Source organism: Helobdella robusta (assembly GCF_000326865.2).
Source record: "Helobdella robusta unplaced genomic scaffold HELROscaffold_46, whole genome shotgun sequence".
Classification (NCBI taxonomy): Eukaryota; Metazoa; Annelida; class Clitellata; order Rhynchobdellida; family Glossiphoniidae; genus Helobdella; species Helobdella robusta.
The window spans coordinates 1366548-1385802 of NW_008705138.1; the positions used below are offsets into that span (position 1 = coordinate 1366548).

A 19255-nucleotide genomic window follows, 5' to 3' on the forward strand; every position below is an offset into this window, starting at 1 on the left:
AGTAGTAGTATTGGTAGTAGTAGTAGTAGTAGTAGTAGTAGTAGTAGTAGTAGTAGTAGTAGTAGTACTAGTGGTAGATGTGATTGTAGCTCTTGAATTAATAATGATAGAAGTGGTTATTTAAGAGTAATAATCTATGTAGTAGTTGTTGTTGTTGATGATGTTTTATACACTGTAATAGTGTTGTCGTTTATGTTGTTGTTGATGTTGTCGTTGTTGATGATGTTGTTGTTGTTGTTAATGATGTTTTTGTTGTTTTTGTTGATGCTGTTGTTGATGTTGTTGTTAATATTGTGGTTGCAGATGTTGTTGTTGATGCTGTTGCTGATGTTGATGTTGCTGTTGATGTTGTTGTTGATGTTGTTGCTGCAGATGTTGTTGTTGATGGTGTCGAAAGTGGTGATTGATGTTGTTGAAATTAACGCATCAATGTCGTTTGTGATTGTTGGCAACGATTGTATGGTAATAAACTTGACACACACATATATATATATATACAATACACATGCATGTATATGGACATAGTTATATATAAGTACATACAATTTATAATTAGATAAAAATATATACACACGTATAATAAATGTATGTATATATATATATATATATATATATATATATGTTGTTTGTTGTATATATATATATATATATATATATATATATATATATATATAAATGAAAAAAAACCTAAAATGGTTTTACAAATTTGTATACAAGTTCTACATTAAGTTGAATTTAAAATAAAATCATCTTTCCAAAAAGCAAAAATAATATTCTTAAAAAATTAAATATATATATTTTTATTTTGCATGAACATTATTATTATTATATTTATTACATTAATATTGCTATGTCCTACTGCTGGAAACTGGGTCTCTGGACGCTAAACAGAAGATTGATTGATTGATTATATTTCTATATATATACATATAGAATTTGTATATATGTATGTAAGAGAGATGTAATAAAATATATAATTATATATTTACACCTGCATACAATATATATACATATTATAATTGAATTAATGATAACAATGAAGATGATGATGGTGATGACGATGATGGTGGTGGTGGTGGTAATGATGATGATGGTGGTGGTGATGATGATGATAACGTTATGTCATATATAGTTCTTATGATAATAGTACTGTAACAATGATTATGATGATGATGATGACGGTGATTATGATGATGATGACAATGTTGGTTTGCCATAGTGTCTGTTTTTTAACGCAAGTTTATGTTAAAGTTGATGGTTATGTTCATCATCATCGTCGTCCATACACCATCCACTTCTTTAGAACACCAGTACTTTTAGAGAATTGAAAAAAATTTTTCAGTTTAAAGAAATTTGATAAAAATGAATTGTTAGTATAACTATGAAAATAAAATAGTGAAGAAAATTAATTGAAAAAAAATAAAGGATACAAAATGATCATCTCAATCAATCATTAAATATTTTTATTATAAAATATAAGCTACTAAAAAAATTAAAAGAAATAACTATTGAAATAAATTAATAAAATGCTGAAAAAAATAAATTATTAATTATATGACTATGTTAGTTTAACGAATTAAGTCATAAATAAAATCATGCTTGACTAATTTTTAATTGTAGAAAGTCGGTAAATGCTAATATAGCAAGACCTCACTCAAGCAAAATGCTGAAAACAATGAGAAAGTAGAGGATTTCAAATATCTGGGTTCCTATGAAAGAACAACAGAACAGGACCTGGATGCAAGGGCCGCACTAATGTGGCTGGCCTTTGACAAACTAAGGCCCATCTTGATAGCACCAACACTTGGCAGAAAGTTCAGACCATACCTCTTTAATGCAGCATGCATTTCAATCCAGTCTCACATCAATGCACCAGAGTGCACTTCAATCCTGTCCCACTTCAGCCCTTCTGTATGGCTGTGAATCATAGACATCCGATGGAAAACTAAGGTGGACGTCTTCATTCGAAAAATCTACAGAATCACGCTTGGTATTCAGCAATCAAAGGTAGACACGACGAACAGAGGGAGTGAGATATATCAAAAGAGAAAGAAATCAATCACTCAAACTCCTCGGTCATATCCTCCGAATGCCAGAAAGCCTGTCTACAAACCTGAAATCAAAACATCAAACTGCACAAGCAAGCAACCTTTCCATTACCGCACCAAATTTCAAAAACTTTTTCAACTTTAGGCTAAAAAACCAAATTACATGCTGAAGAAATAACTGAGTTAGAAATGGATTAGGATGGTTGGAACAAGACGGGTCGGTGACGAAGTTAGAAAAAAATATCAATTATCACTTGCTAGCCAGATCAGAGCTCCTACTTTATTTTATTATAATATTATTTCAACTAATTCTTATTAAATAATAGTAATATTAAAGTAAACATAACTTATTTATTTTATTTAATATAATTATTATATTATATTATTATATAACTGCTATAATTAATTTACAAAAAAAAAAAGATTTTTTTTTATTTGAAAATAATATTAATTAAGTACAAAAAATAAAAATTAATTAATTTTTAATTAAAATAAAATAAAATAATAAAAGATAAAAAAAACTAACATTTTTTTCAATTTTTGATTATTAGAAATAAGATATTTTTAGGAAAAATCTTTCATTAATTTCCTTTGAATTATTTCTAAGTTTTTCAATTAATTAATTTAATTAACAAGCAAAATTATTTAATTTATTTTTATTTTAATAAAATATAAAAAAATAATTACATTGAAATTTAAAAATAAATAAAAATAAAAGTTAATAAACAAATATTTCTTAGTTCGATGCATCAAATTAATTAATTAATTATTTAATAATTTGATTTTATTCAACATTAATTTTAATAAATAATTACTTTACCATAATATAATTAATAAATTATAATGTAGTAAACACATCGATAATGTTTATTTATACAACACACACGTGCTAAAAATTAAGCCAAGTTTCAAATTTATAGATACAAATTTTAAAAACTCTATAATTAAAAAAAATATGATATAATTGTTTTATTTATATTTTAATTTAATAAATTTAATTAATGTTTTAATAATAGAAAAAAAAATTTTAGATGCGAGAAAAAGTTAACAAACTCACTCATCTCTCGTACTTGGTGTAAGATTAAAATTCACTTTTAAACGCTGATATTTAAAAGATGGCTTGATAAATTTTGTTTTCTGTGGCGTTACTTTCCCATTTTGTTAACATAGTAATTTGAAATATGTAAATACTAATTTATGCGCAAAGGTTTTATTAAAATATAAAAGTTATTTATAGTTAGTTATTAATACATCCCCGCCACGGTGCAAAGAGACCCATATACCACCATCACCAGCACTCCCAGGATGAGTTTTTTGCCGGGGACGGCCAGTCTAATCGAAGAAATTGACAGTATTATATTTTATCACTTTTTTCTGTTCCTCCATAATTTAATTTTACGATTTCTAGGCTTAGGCAATCATATCAGTAGGAATGAGTTTGGTATGGGCCTCTGCCTCTGCACTCTGCCCTTTTTTTACTTGGGAAAAGCTAGCAAACATTCATTAGCAAATCTTTGGTTTTAGTTTAAAAAGTATGATCAAAAAGTTTGGGGTGCTATAAAATAAGAAAAGTTGTAAGGGGTAATCAGGGCATTGAACCGGAACTGAACCGTAACCAAAAACCATTAAAAACCAAAATTTTGCTCAGAACAAAAATCATAACCAAACCAAAATATCGTTTGCTAGTTGAACCAAACACCGTAACAAAATAAATAGTGGTTCGATGCTAAAAATTTTAAAAAAATATTTTTGTCAAATTCAGAAAAAAAATATTTAGATAATGTTTCGTCTTTTAAAATTCCATGTTAATTTTTATTATCTTTGAAAATTTGTTAATTCTCTTTTCATTTGTTTTTCCGACTGAGTTTGCCAATATTTTGAGTAAGAATTGCCACGTGAAGTTAATCCAGTATAATCGGAGAAATTAGAGATCAAGTGCGATCATCTTCAAAATTTGAAGTACCGGCTATACAAGTGAGCCTGGAAGCATCTATTTCTGGATTAAAATTTATCTTCAGAGACTGCAGAAGTGGTTTCAATGAAAACATTTTAGAAGATATATTAATAATCAGAGAAAATTTTCATCTTTTTTAAAACAATCTTGTATTTATGTTAGTGATTTCAAAATATCTTTGTAATGATTGTTTTAATTTGTTGGAAAAAAATATTAAAAATGTTTCCTTTTATACTGACAACATTTAAAAATCATTTTTGTTATTGATTTCTTATTATTCACAATCTAAAATTTAATTCAAATTGGCATTGTGGTGATAGTTGGATGTCTGTTAAATGCGTTTAAGGAACTATGCTTGAAAAAATTAAGTTTCTGAGCAAAACCGAAAACCAAAAAAAAAACAGATATTTTTTCAGGAACGAAAACCGGAACCGAACCGAACCAAAATTCATTATGCTGATTGAACCAAAACGGTAAGCCGAAACGAAAAAACTACGGTTCGATGCCCTGTGGGTAATTGGTATATGTGCTGAGAAGTGGTAATAAGCATATCATTTATTGTATATGTTCCATTAAGATCATTACGTTATCAGAATCTATCACAAATACACTGTCCTCTTTTTTTCAGATGCTTTAGTTTAGCAGTTAAAATATTACCGGGCGTTACTGTAAAAAACTGTGCGTTCAATCAATCACTCAAGTAAATTATAAAGCACTATCTTCATGATGTTCAACAGCACTCCTTAGGGATTTTTGCAATTGGATGAGTTTTTAGAGATCCGCTCTGAACTCAACAAATATATACATACATATATGTATAATATATATACATGATGATGAGATTGAAATACATAGTTGGAGAATGAAAAGTGATGGAGAAGTAGTAATAGAGAAGGAGGTAGAGTGTTCGAGAGAAAAAAAGAGTCAGAAAAAGCTAAAGTTTTGCTTTTTGCTTAGAACAATTCACAGTTTGGCTTGTTTAAGTTAAGATAAGCTACCTTATGGGTGACCATCATTTTGGGCGATGTGATGGCCCGGACTTTAAGGTAGCCTGGTGGTGTTTTGCAGTGCATGCGGGGACTGGGTTTGAATATGACAACAAGACCACCACAAATCAAATGTTTTGTTTAGAGAACGTATTCAAATAGGCCGTTTGTGTGTTTATGATTCCTCTGAAGCTGAACCTAGGAAAAGTGTAATAGACAGTTAACCTTTGTTTTATTCTTACTTCACCTAATTAAAAAATATAAATTCCTCACTCTCATGGTATGGTTTATAATTAGTTTTATTTTTTATTTGAATAATTTTTTTTGGTAAAATTTCATGGAACAATTTAAAACAAATCTCTTAACTTCTGAAAGTTAAAATGGTCGGTGCTATTTGACATGAGCTCATTGGGGATGGTATGACAAAAGCGGTCATCTTATGGCTGAAGATTTTTTGCACTTGCAATTAAAAACAATTTTGCAATGTGGTTGACTCTGACAATTTCACTGAAACTTAATTTGTTTCTAAATAAAATTTAGAAAAAAAAAGCGGAATTTATTTAACTTCATTAATTAATTTGTAAGCTTCTTCATTCATTCATTCAAGCATTTGTTCATTGTTTAGAAAAGTTGTTGGTCGTGCTCCGAGACAGCAGGACTCTGATTGGTTACCTAAGAAGTATCGACCAGTTTGGTGGGTGCACTTTGTTACTTCATTTACAATAAATTATCTTTTTTATTATAATTTATTCATTTAATTATATTATATGTAATGTTTTGTTTTGAAGAATTTGATTTGGTCTGCCTCATATCCTTGTTTTTTTTTAGATTGCATTGCATTGTAAATTTGTAAAATGCCTCTATTGAGCTATCTTCAAAATTGTGATCCGTTTTTTGAAAAAATGATGCTTCAAGCCGCCTCTAAAGGCGTCACGACTGATGTCAGAGTTGACTTTTAAATCAATCGGTAATGGGTTCCAGCTGTAACTGGAAACTTTCTTGCACCAAAATGAGGTGCTTTGAACGGAGGACAGAGATGTTAAATATTAAAATAATAAATGAACGAATGAATGAACAAATGAATGAATGATCTAATATAAAATATTGTAACACATTTCAAAATAATTTTTGTAAAGAAATATATGTATTAAATTTAATTTAATTTAAGGTACTTTTATTTTAAAATTTTTTTTTTTATTTTTTTTCTTTCATATACAGTAGTTAGTGAGGTGAATTCAAGTCAGCAGCTTATTTAAACTTTTTGATTTACAATTTAATAGTTCACCAATTCTAATTTGACTAATTATCCCTTCAGCCAACTTGGTACTGCAGCAGACGATTGAACGAATTTATGTCGGGGACAAGTTTGGGGACATTCCTCGAGGAATTTTCATCGTTAGAGGTGAAAATGTCGTCCTGCTCGGTGAAATTGTTAGGGTTTTCAGTTTTTTTTTCTTGCTATTGGTTTGTTTTTGCTTTAAATATAACCACTAGCCAACAAAAATTATTCCAGGATCCAGAACTGGAGAGCATGACAAAACTAACAAAGGTGAATATAGATGAAATTTTGATGTTGCAGGAAAAAGAGAGGCAGGAACGACTGGATGCCGAGGAATTCAAGAAGAGGGCCCTGAAGGAAAGGGGCCTAACAATCCCCCAATCCGACCCAATCCCAGAGGAATATTATTAATTTATTATTATTATTGCTGTTCTTATTGTTGTTATTGTTATTATTATTTAGAATTAATCTGTCCTCGTTGCACACGTCCTCTCAACCTCTAGGACGTCCAGCTTTGCGGATTGCTTCGTGATTTTATTTTACTCCATAGAACATTAATCCTTTTCCATTGTCACGTTTTTATGATGAGAATAAAAAGATGTTCCCATCTTATTATTGACAGTCTGATCAGAAGAATTCATGAATAGGGCCTTAACCTGATCCTGAAAGAATATTATTTTACTTCTTTAATACTAATTATCAATTATTATTAATAAAATTATTTATTATTATTATTATCGTAAACTTTATTATTATTAGTGACAATATTACAGTAGCAGCGATTGTAGTGGTACTGTTGTTATTGCTACTGGTAGTAGTAATAATGTTGTTTTTATTGTTGTTATTATTAAAATTTAAGTTTATTGGAGCTCTAGGCATGGTTCATGATGCTTCTATCAATATTAATTTAATTATAATTATTGTTGTTATTACGTATCCGCAAAGCAAATGTTGACCTGAATTGTTCAGCTGTATTTGTTGTACATAATTTTATATTCGTTTCCAATACATCAGTTTTAAAGTTAGTTCCAGTCGTTGATTGTATTGCGAAGAATATGCCGATGTTTCTTAAATTAAAATCTCATTTCTATGCTCATTTTGTGACAATTTTGTGTTGTTAAAGTAGCATTTTACTAAAACGTTTTTAATGCCGATCGGAGCTCTAGATATTGTACCTACACCCGTTTGCAAATTGTATTGCGAAATTTCACCCAACATCTGCGTTACAAATTAGTTAAACAATTCTTTTGTTAGTGTGGATGGCGACTTATTTCCATGTTGGTTGTGATGAAAAGACTGTGAAGATAAGAACATCACCAACCCGATATCCGTGCAAAAGTTTTTAAATTCTTTAATCATCTTTTGATGAATTGTTCGATAAATTCGATACACAAATATTTTAGAGTGGATCATACAACGGTTAAAACAAAGTCAACGAGGTACATTCTTCATGACTCAGTCCGACTAATCCCGGCCCTCAAAGCTGTAAAGACACGCCAACGATAGACCTCTACCCGATTCGTGCCAGGTAAATGGTTGAAGCAATGAAAGATCATATTTCCGAAATCAAATATTGCGCGATGACCAAAGATCAAAGGTTTGTTAAAAAAAGGGACAGATTCAACAACTGTCTAGAAATGTCAACCTCTTCAGACGGAGAGTCAGTCCTCCAACGCCACGCTAACATGTCTAATCGAGATAAGTTATGAAGTGTATATTAAATAGGTATTGCAATTAAGTTATCCACATGTTTTAAATGAATTTCAAATAAATTATATATAAATAAATATATAATTATGAAAAATAAATAATATTATAAATAAATAAATTAGAAGTAGACGAATATTGGTTTTTCTTTTATTAATTGAAATGCAATAATTTTATTTTCAATATTAATATTATAAATAAAAAAAAGAGTATGTAATATATATATGTATATATATATAATTGTTGGAAATCACAGCATGTTCTGCGTTACGTTAGTTATTCTATCATGTATAAAACAAACAAAAATTTTGGTTTTGAACTAAAAAAACTTGAAAATGATTTACGATCAACCGTTAGAAAAATCGAAAAGTTAAATTGGAAGTTAACTAACACCGAATATGATGTGATTTTCATCAATAATTGCATTTCTTACAGTCTTAATCATATATATATATATATGATTTATTTAACCGAATCGGCCGGCCAAACCGTATGAGTCGTATCGGTCATTTCGTCTGCTCGTCCTTACTGGTACCATCTTTCTGAAATTTTGGAAAGAATTGTAAATTATCAACTATTTGAAAAATAATATAAAATATTGATATTATATATTATTCTGTTATTATTATTATTATCTTCGTTATATTAAAATAGTAAAATTAATGTAACTTTGTTATTGCTAATATTGTGTTGTGTTGCTAATGGTATCTTTCGTTATTATTGCCATCAACGATGTTATTATTATATAATTATTATATAATATATTATTATTAAATAATAAATAGACAGGTTGGGTTAGAAATTATATTATATTATGACGCCATTAAGGAAATCTTCGTAATATTTTTCTCACATAATATTTTTAATAAATTATTCCAGATGAAAATAATATTGATTTATATTTTTTTCTTAAAATGTTACAAATTGTTATTTTATATTTCATTTGTTGGTTTTAAATCACAAGTAAGCAAACTTTCAATTAAAACTTTGTTTACGATAGTATTCTAAAAGGTAATAAAGCACGCTACATTGTACAGCCCGGCTAGCTCAGTCGGTAGAGCATGAGACTCTTAATCTCAGGGTCGTGGGTTCGAGCCCCACGTTGGGCGAAATTTTTTTTTCTACTTTTGTTAAACTTGTGTTTCTATCGGCCAAATTATTATATTTTTTCACGATGGCTCTTATTTATTTAGCGGTTAATGGATTAACATCAGTTAATAAATATAACGGGAAATAATAAAATATTTTTGTTTCAAGACAGTTCTCAACAAATAATTTTTGATAAATAATCAAATACTCAATCATCAAGAAATATTTAGACGCTGACTCTTTCGCCACAAGCTGGCTATAAAACAAAGCCTCTTCGCATCACCTGGACCTAACCACGACAACTGCATTGAGGTCGTCACCAACCAGGGTGACCTTCAAGGAACTTTTATTAAACCACTGATCAGGTCTCTTTCTATCGTTGTCTACGTTCAGCTAACCTAACAATATGTACGTGTTTAAATCTGCAAACTTCGGGCACCTATGTGTCGGCTCATTCGACAGGTTTCTAGCAAGGCTGGAAATAATTTTCAGCTTCAAAAATTGACACATAGCGCAAATGGTGGTGGATCTTGTTGGAGTGAAAACTACCATTGATAATGTAAACAACATATTTATGTCGGATCATCAATATGGCTAATCTTTCAACTTATTTCGATCCAACCACAAATTAATACCAAGTCTACATTCAACTAACTACTCCAACGGCATCTCGTGTGGAAAAAAGGAAGCACAAATTCGAGCATCATTAGCGTGTTCACGACAACAACATAAACCACGTTCATTTAGTCAACCAAATACTTCAACAATATACAAAAAATTATATAAATAAAAATAAATAAATAAAAAATAAATTTGAGCATATATAAATAGAAATAAAAAATATTATATATATAAAAATAAATATATTAATATATATTTATATGTGTGTGCGTGCGTGTGTGTCTGTGTGTACGTGCGCGTGTGTGTGTGCGTGCGCGCACGTGTGTTGAATGAAATATCCTGGATAAATAGAAACGAAAGAGTAAAAAATGTGAAAAAAATGATGGTCTATCATAAAAAATTAATCGATGGATATAAAAAATGAAATGAAAACGAAATGAAATTTTTAAAGCCCGACGGCGAAACGACCCAGCGGGACGATATTCGAATGAATGAGCTCTTGGTGAATGAGCTCGTCCTTCAGCACTCCGACACCTGGAGTGCTGAAGGACGTTCCAGCTGAGAGTAGATAGAAATTTCTTTCATAAATCTTCTTCCATGTTCGTTTTCTGCACGTACGAAACTACGAAAGACACCGTCAACGCAGTCAATTCAGTCTACCCAGAAACGTCCATCGGGTATGAACTGTGCAGACACAACTGTACGCAACTGTACACAACTGTACACAACTGTACGCAACTGTACACAAGTAAATGCTGTTGCGACTATTCATTACACTGCACGCGTCCAATAACGTTTATTGGATCTCTTAATAGAAAAAAGTGTCCATCCGTCAAACTTGAAAGATTCAAAAATCATTCCAATTAAGAAGTAAAAAATGAAAAGAACATTTTAAAGATTTGTTCAATCTCAATCATACATACACACACACACACACACACACACACACACACACACACACACATATATATATATATATGCTACTTATATGAACGAACGTTCACTAGACAAGCAAGAAAGTTTTTTTTCAGATCCTTGCGGAACCTTATGAATGTCAGACCAGGTGCAGGGAGCTTGGTCAGCTGAGAAAGTGTACCGCCATCGGCCAAAAAAGAACATTTTAAAGATTTGTTCAATCTCAATCATACCAGTTTTTTCAATTTAAATAATGTGCTTACAAAACGTCAGTTTGATTTTACAGAAAAATTTTCTACAGAGCTGGTCATAACTGAACTGAATAGAAAAGGCGAGGTTGAAGCTGGTTGAACCATTTACAGTTGGTACAATCTTGAAATCTTTTTATCTGAAGAAATCGGTGGAAACATTCGTGAGTTAATTCGAGTCACCCACAGCCATTTAAGACACATGTCTGCTTCGTTCAGATCCAATCGACTTCTCAATTTATGATTTTTTGGCCGATAGTTTATATAGGGAAATATTGACTTTGTCAAAGTGAACTTAGATGGAAATTAGGTGTCAGGTTTCTTTATTGGCTGGTCAATCTTCGTTGGTTACCTTTTCTTCATGGATAGCATCATATTCTTCTTTGTCACTATTTACAATGCTAGTTTTTATTACTTCTTTGTTTTCATTGTTGGTTAAGCTCCGGTTTGGAAGTGAGGTTGTCATTTTTTGTTGTATATTTATTTTTGGTTTATTGATGTCAATTAGGACTGCTTCTGCAATTTTAAGATGCGTGTAGTTGGTGTTCTGGTATATTACTTTGGTGTTGCTGTCGAGGATTTCACGGCTAACAGTGATTGAGTGTGTTGAGTCCAAATGAGATTGGAATTTATTTAACTTTTGTGTATATAAATTTGTAAGTAATATTTTAGCTAAGCAATAATTTGTTTTATTTAATTAAATATTAATAATAACAATAATAACGCTGCTACTACTACAGCAGATAATAGTAACTCAAATAAGATGAAAATAATAAAATAAAAATAGTGTTAATAATAATAAATATAATAATAATAAAAATAATAATAATATCTTTTTAACTAACTTGGGATTGTAAAACCTTTTGCTCAAAATGAGTTTATGGGAATTTTTCGCCACAATGTCGTGCTGCTGCTGCTGTTGAGGACGTTTAAGTAGCGGCTTCTGATGGAGTGGCGACAGCAGGTCGCGCCACTTTTTGTCGAAATTCGTGTGGCGCGGTTGCGTACCAACGACATCGTCATCATCATCAGTGCTGTGATCATAATCATTATCACTACTTTTCCTGTCATATTCATCATCGTTATCAAAACGGACTATTTTATTTTCGCTGAGAAACAATTTAAACCTGTCGTCATCACCCTCATAATAGTTGGATGCAATTTTCAAATCATCGTCGCTAGCAAATTTTTCGCCGAAATTCTCGCGAGAATTTTCGTCTCGAAAATTGACGCCAAAATTTTCGCCAGCGCCATCGCGATTGTTGGGCCGATTGAATTCACTCTTAATTGACGTTGAGTTCCCACCATTGGCTACCGTTGTTAAGAAGAGAATAAGAATCAGCTTGAATGAACTGATTGAGATAAGCATTGTTTGACCTGTATGTATATATATATATATGTGTGTGCGTGTGTGTGTGAATGTTTGTGTGTGTGTGTGTGTGTGTGTGTGAATGCATGTGTGTATGTATGTTGTATGTTTGTGCGTGTTTAATTTATTTACATTTCTGTCTGTTTTTCTTTCATATTGAAAGCATTAGCATTTACTTCATTCATTCATTGAATTTTATTTATTCACATTTTCTTCTCTCCATTCATCCATTCATTCATTCATTCACTCATTTATCCACCTATTCATAGAAACTTGTCCATTCGCGCATTTATTTATCTCTTTCTTTTATCCTTCTTCCACTCATTCATTGATTTGTTCTTTCGTTCATTCATTCATTCATTCGTTCTTTCGTTCCTTCATTCATTCCTTCATTTATTCATTCATTCACTCACTCACTCTCACTCACTCACTCACGGATGGATGGATGGATGTATGGATGGATGGATGAATGAATGAATGAACAAAAGAATGAATGAATAAATGAATAAATGAATAAATGAATAAATGAATGAATGAACGAACGAACGAACGAACGAATGAATGAATGATTTAACGAACGAACAAACGAACGAATACTTGTAAATTTGTTGATCAATTAAACGTTTGATTGACTGACTGATTGGATAATTGGATTGAATGATTGGATAATTGGATTGAATGATTGACATATTCTTTCAGATCAACAACATTTTTTGACAGGATAAAATGAATCTTTATCGCTTTATTTTCTTTTTCACTCACTCACTCACTCACTCACTTACTCACTCACTCACTCACTCACTCACTCACTCACTCACTCACTCACTCACTCACTCATCATTCATCTACCTCACTCATCCACTCAACTTTCATCCATCAATCAGCTTCCTTCTCTTTTTCAATCATCGGTTATTTTATCTTTCCATCAATCTCTCTTCTTTCATTCTTTCTTTCTTTCACTCATTTGGAAGACCTCCTCGTCGTCGTTCTAATTAATTATTCCAACCATCGAGTGGGCGGGCTGAGTGTGTGGACATATGAATTTATATCTGTGTGTGTGCGTGTGTGTGTCTGTGTGTGTCTGTCTGTCTGTCTGTCTATCCGTCTTTTTGTCTTGTTTGTTTGTTTGTATGTATGTTTTTTTTGTTTGTATGTTGGTTTGTGTGTGTGTGCGTGGCAAACTTTTATATGCTACAGTTTCCATCTGTCATCACTCACTCATCTACCTGAGAGTCACGCTGCTCTTTCCGCCATCCTTTGTTTTTTGTTTCTTCATTCTTCCTCTTCTACTCTCTCTCTCTCTCTCTCTCTCTCTTTCTCTCTCTTTTTTCTTGCAATCTCTTTTTTTGATGGGCGGCGTGATGGCCAAGTGGTTAAAGTGGCCTGTTGTTGTTTCGCGGTGACCAGGTTCGAGTACGATCTCCTCCGCCTAACACATGCTCCGAGTGTGATGCGTCGTCCAGCACGTATTCATAACGCGTTTTTAATTTTCCTGAACCTTTGAAAAGTGCAAATGACCTTTGACCTTTTCTGTCTTCCTTTTTTTCAATCTTGCGTTTTTCCTGCATACATCAGTTTTTCTCTCTTTCACTCTCTCATCTAAACTCCAACTTTTTTTTTAAACATATTCTTTTCCCTTTTTTTCAAACTCTCTCTTTCTCTCTCTCTCTGTCTCTCTCTGTCTCTCTCTGTCTCTCTCTCTTTCTTTCTCTCTCTCTCTTTCTAGCTTATCACTTTCTTTCTAACTGTGAATTCTTCTCTTTCTCCTGTTCTCCCATTGTTTCATTGTTTCTCGTTGCATCTCTCTCTTTTTTACTCTCTTTCCTTTTCCCTTCTCTCTCTCTCTCTCTCTTTATACTTTCTTACGTTCCACATTCCTTACTGCTTGATAAGTGTTTGTTACATGATCATGACGATGCTTACTGTAAATGTTACTATAAATATACAACAACCATAATAAGAGTGATGATAATAATAACAACAATAATAATGATAATAATAATAATAATAACTATATATCATCTAATTATTTAATTATTATTATTGTTATAATTTGTAATAAAAATACAAGCATAATATTTATTATTATATTATTATTTGTTACACCATAAAAATTATGAAATGAAATAAGTCATCATCACCTTTCAGCGCGCTCACCTCCTCAGTGGGCAGTTTGACGATGATGGTGTGATGAAACTATGGCTGAGAATAAAAAAAAACTATTATTATTATTATTAATGTTAATAGGCTGTTATTATTATTATTATTAATATTAATAATATTATTATTATTACTATTAATAATATTATTATTATTATTTAAAAATTTAACTTGGTTATTATTTATTACTTACCAAGACCACACAAAATAATTATCCATCTTCATTTTTTTCATTTTACACTCGTTTAATAAACGCGCGCAAACACACATACACACGCACACACATATACATAATAATAATAATAATTATCACACTTACCTCATGGACAAGGAACACCGAGACCGACGATAGTTTGTGAATTTCACAAACTCAACTCTCTATTTATAAGCGCCAACTCTCTCTCTCTCTCTCTCTCTCTCTCTCTCTCTCTCTCTCTCTGCCTCTCTCTCTTTCTCTCACCCTCTTTCTTTCTCTCTCTCTTTTTCTATCCCCCTCTCTCTTTCTCTCACCCTCTTTCTTTCTCTCTCTCTCTCTTTCTATCCCCCTCTCTCATTCTCTCACCCTCTTTTTTTCTCTCTCTCTCTTTCTATCCCCCTCTCTCTTTCTATCACCCTCTTTCTTTCTCTCTCTCTTTCTATCCCCCTCTCTCTTTCTATCACCCTCTCTCTTTCTATCATCCTCTTTCTCTCTCTCTCTTTCTCTCTCTCTCTCTCTATATATATATAATCTTGTATCTGTTATCTTGGATGTTTCCCGCCTTATCTGTTTTATTGAGGAAATGATTGTTTTATAAATGGGCTAAAGTGGAATGAACATTTATATGCAAGGTGCAGATGCACTGGATGAATGATCTAGTGTTAATATATTGATATGGGTTAGCTGCTGCTTGCTATTTATTGACCAACAATCAATTGATCTACTTGGAAAACTAATATATTTATTTATTTTTGTTTGTCCTTATGTTCATTCATTCATTCATTTGTTCATTCATTTAATAATTAATAGATCAGTCAATCAATCAATCAATCAATCAATCATTCAATCATTCAATCACAGGTAAATCACACGTCCCAATATTTGAGATAACTTTCCGTTCCTTTTGTTTGCCCTCATCTGGAACGGTCGTTATTGCTTTTGTATGTATGTATATGTATGTATGTATGTATATGTATGTATGTATGTATGTATGTATGTATGTATGTATGTATGTATGTATGTATGTATGTATGTATGTATGTATGTATGTATGTATGTATGTATGTATGTATGTATGTTGTATCATCGTGTTTCTGAAGAGAACTTAAAACTTGCAATGACCTGTTTAAAGAAGACTTTCAATGTGAATTAACAAACTATCTGCATTTTAATAAAAAATTTAAGAAAATACTAAAGTAAAATAAATTCGCTTACAACCTATTACACTGTTTTAATGTTTGATATTCATAATATCTGAACATTTATATGCCATTATATTTTTTATGCGTGCACACAGTCCTAGGTTATCTTCTACTGTCTTCAAGCTTCATTTTTAAGTCGAATTAAATATTTCGTCCAATCATTCGGCAACTACATTCCAAATGAAACCATTCGTGAAGCTTGCCAGCCAGTAAGCATATTCAGCATTTTCAGTTAGACTGTCAGGCTCATCTTGTCTCACATCTATACTACGTTTGCAAACGCCAAACGGTTATATCCAACATTTAATTTCAGTAACGTAGCAGCATCTGTCGGAAGATTTTTGGATCGAACGATGTCAAGACTCTATTCTGTCGTCTTGCTTCTAAGAAGAGAGAGAATAAAGTGAGAGCTGGTGACACCACTCCGAACCACACACACATCGTTGTTTCATTTATGTATCAATGCTAAATAGCATTAGTGTCCAACTGAAACTGGAATTTTGGTCCAATTGAGCATTTGGCCTTCATTACAGTTTTGGCTAAAACTGTCACCGAAAACGAACTTCTTTAACAGCATTCAACTTTTGATCAAGCCGTTTTGTACATACTCGAAATATTTTCAATAATATTTGATTTTTTGTTGAAATTTCAACTTAACTCCATGTAATTATAATAACCTGATGATATATTTAGCTTAACTCTAACTTGTTAAATTTATTTTTTCTTCTCGAAAAGAAAGCATTTTCAGTTTGGCGATCGACAATTATAAATTTTTTATTAAAAATCCATTATGATTAAATTCATTCTGTTTTTTAGATAGGGTCGCAACTAAAAATTTTTTTGGATGTCGCCGAAATAAAAACTTCAAAAGTTGCAGACCTTTTTGTAATCCACAATTTTTCATGGGGTCAGAAAAACTGAAAAATTTCACAGTTAACTCTGGTTCTACCCAAAAGCCTCTCCCTAATTTTTCGTTATAACATTAATATTTCAATGTTTTATCAAATATTTTTGAGAGTGTGAACTACCTACCCGCGCCTGCACTAGCGGTTTTAGAAAATATAACAGTAATTAGATATACCTACATAAGCTAGTTTCTATTTCAATCTATGAATAGAACCAAACGCCCGTCTCTGTGAGCTTTCATTTGTTAATTATAATTAATAAAACGAATTTTTTTAATATATAGTTGTTAAATGAAAAGTTTTGTTTTAAGATATGAACACAAGCATATTTACATACATTTATTTATACAATTATTTACAGAACTCGACTCATTAACCACATGGTCAAAACGATGTAACCTTTCACTTAATCCCAATAAATCATTCGAACTCATCATTCACAATAGCCGTAAAAAAATAACATTACCTCCTGAACACCCATCAATCATTCGCTCAAATCAACTAAAAATATTAAGCATCACATTTACCTGAATCACCTCCACACTCAACATAGCACCTCATATCAATTACATCATCGCAAAAGGCTTTCAAACATTTCCCGCACTCAAAACACTTCGCTCACATGGTCTCAGAGGCATCAAATTATTCGACATCGCCGAATCACTCATCATCTCACGCATCAAATATGCAGCTCCCTCCTGGTCTGGTTTTGCCACGCAACAACAACTTCAGCAGCTACAATCTCTATCAAAAAACTAATTCGCTTCAACTACCTACCTGTTTCATATCCAGATATTCAACACACTCGATTCAAGGCTGTTCAAGAAAGTAGAAAATAACAATAACCACGTCATCCATCCTTTACTACCACCAATCAAAACTACAACACACAACCTTCGTCAGCGCAAACATAACTATAAAGTCGTCACCCAATCTACATACCAGGAAAAGACCTTCATCACAAGCCACCTCAAACATATTAGCACTTAAGAAAACTTCATCATTACTGAACTAGTTTTTACTTATTGATCACCTCACTCTTATCGATCACCTCACTAACTCACTAAGTCATCATTTAGTTTATTACTAAGTCATCAAACATATTAATATTCATTAAAATTTTTTCACTCACAGGTCTAGCCTTTATTTATCGATCACCTCACTAATTAAGTCATCATCTGGTCTATCAATTTGCCGTTACTTCATTTTATATTCCATCGTCAATTACTTTTCTTTTATTTCTCTTATTATTATTACTTATTTTATTCTAACATATTTTTTTTTCATGTTTTATCACTTCTCTTCCTCACTTTTTGTATTGATTTTCTTATTTGTTTAATTTTGTTTTACTGTCTTGCATGTTGTTACAGTTTCTGCGTCTGTCAGATCCTGATTTTAAAGAATAATGAAAAAAAATTTTTTGCATATTTACATACATTTATTTTTTTACACACACACACACACACACACACACACACACACACACACACACACACACACACACACACACACACACACACACACATATATATATATATATATATATAGAATAAACATATATATATATATATATATATAGAATACATATACAACGTACATACATATTTACATTCATTCAAATTTTTACAATTTTACAACATAGATAAAAACGGAAGTATATGGATAAAATTATAAATAAAATCTGTATTCGCCCATCCCTGATCGCGCATGGGCAATAGCTATAAATAGGTACTTCGTCATTTTCATTGTCTCATAGCTCGGAAAATTTTCTAAGTCCGATTCGTGTCTTTGAAATTTTAGACGATTTTGACTTCAGAATATTCAGTTGTCCTAATCTCCATCTGCCTGAAATCACCAATCGTAAGTTATTTTACTTTCTGTTTTGCCGTCGACGTTGGGGGATTGTTTTTAAATTTATTTTTTACACGTTAAATTCGCTTCCGATCGATCGCCGTTCAGACATAAAATGGCTGAAAATTTCTAAGTCGCATTGCTTCGTTGCCAACGTGTTCAAGTTTTTCCAATTGAAATTTCGTGATATTTTTGTTGAAGGTTTTTATTTTTCTAAAGTGATGGCCGGTGAGTTGGAAGAATTTTAGATTTAAATCATTTTTTTGATGAAAATTATGGCATGTTCAGTTTTGGCTTGCTGCTGTGTGTAGTGTGGTGCGTGTGTGTCAAATTTAAAAATGAATCTATGCTCAATTCCCCTCTAATATTTTTTATTAATTTCAAATTAGTTAATTAAAATTTTGTTAATTTTTGATTTTGACTATTATTGTTGATCAAATTAATTTTTTTTATTCAATTGTGAATCAGTTTTTTTTTCAAGGAAATATTTAATAGCTAGTTGATTTTTAATTATAAACTTATACATCAACAACACTTACAACAACAATGAATCACATCTAGGGGCTTATTTTACCCTAATCTAATCCATTACTTTGCTTGCAGACAACTTAATGAGTGGCCACAACACAAGAAGCATGGGGGATGACTCAGATTACTACAATAGACAAAATGGCCACTCGAGTCAAAAATCGACATCTGATTCAGAGCCGAAAAGCACTGGTCCA

General features: G+C 31.5%; 2 protein-coding genes across 2 annotated transcripts; one reads left to right on the top strand and one right to left on the bottom strand.

Annotated features, from left to right (window-relative positions):
- Positions 1-3196: 3196 nt before the first annotated feature.
- HELRODRAFT_102128 (hypothetical protein) lies at positions 3197-7292 on the top strand. The gene is made up of 4 exons (XM_009026351.1): positions 3197-3399; positions 5614-5682; positions 6304-6419; positions 6502-7292. The coding sequence occupies exons 1-4, from the start codon at positions 3354-3356 to the stop codon at positions 6676-6678; spliced, it is 408 nt and encodes a 135-aa protein (XP_009024599.1). The 5' UTR covers positions 3197-3353; the 3' UTR covers positions 6679-7292.
- A 3663-nt stretch (positions 7293-10955) lies between these two features.
- On the bottom strand, positions 10956-14420 carry HELRODRAFT_193277 (hypothetical protein; the record flags this gene model as incomplete). Its single annotated transcript, XM_009026352.1, has 3 exons — positions 14358-14420; positions 11693-12224; positions 10956-11079 (listed from the first exon to the last, which is right to left on the bottom strand). The coding sequence occupies exons 2-3, from the start codon at positions 12214-12216 to the stop codon at positions 10956-10958; spliced, it is 648 nt and encodes a 215-aa protein (XP_009024600.1). The 5' UTR covers positions 12217-12224; positions 14358-14420.
- Positions 14421-19255: the final 4835 nt, after the last annotated feature.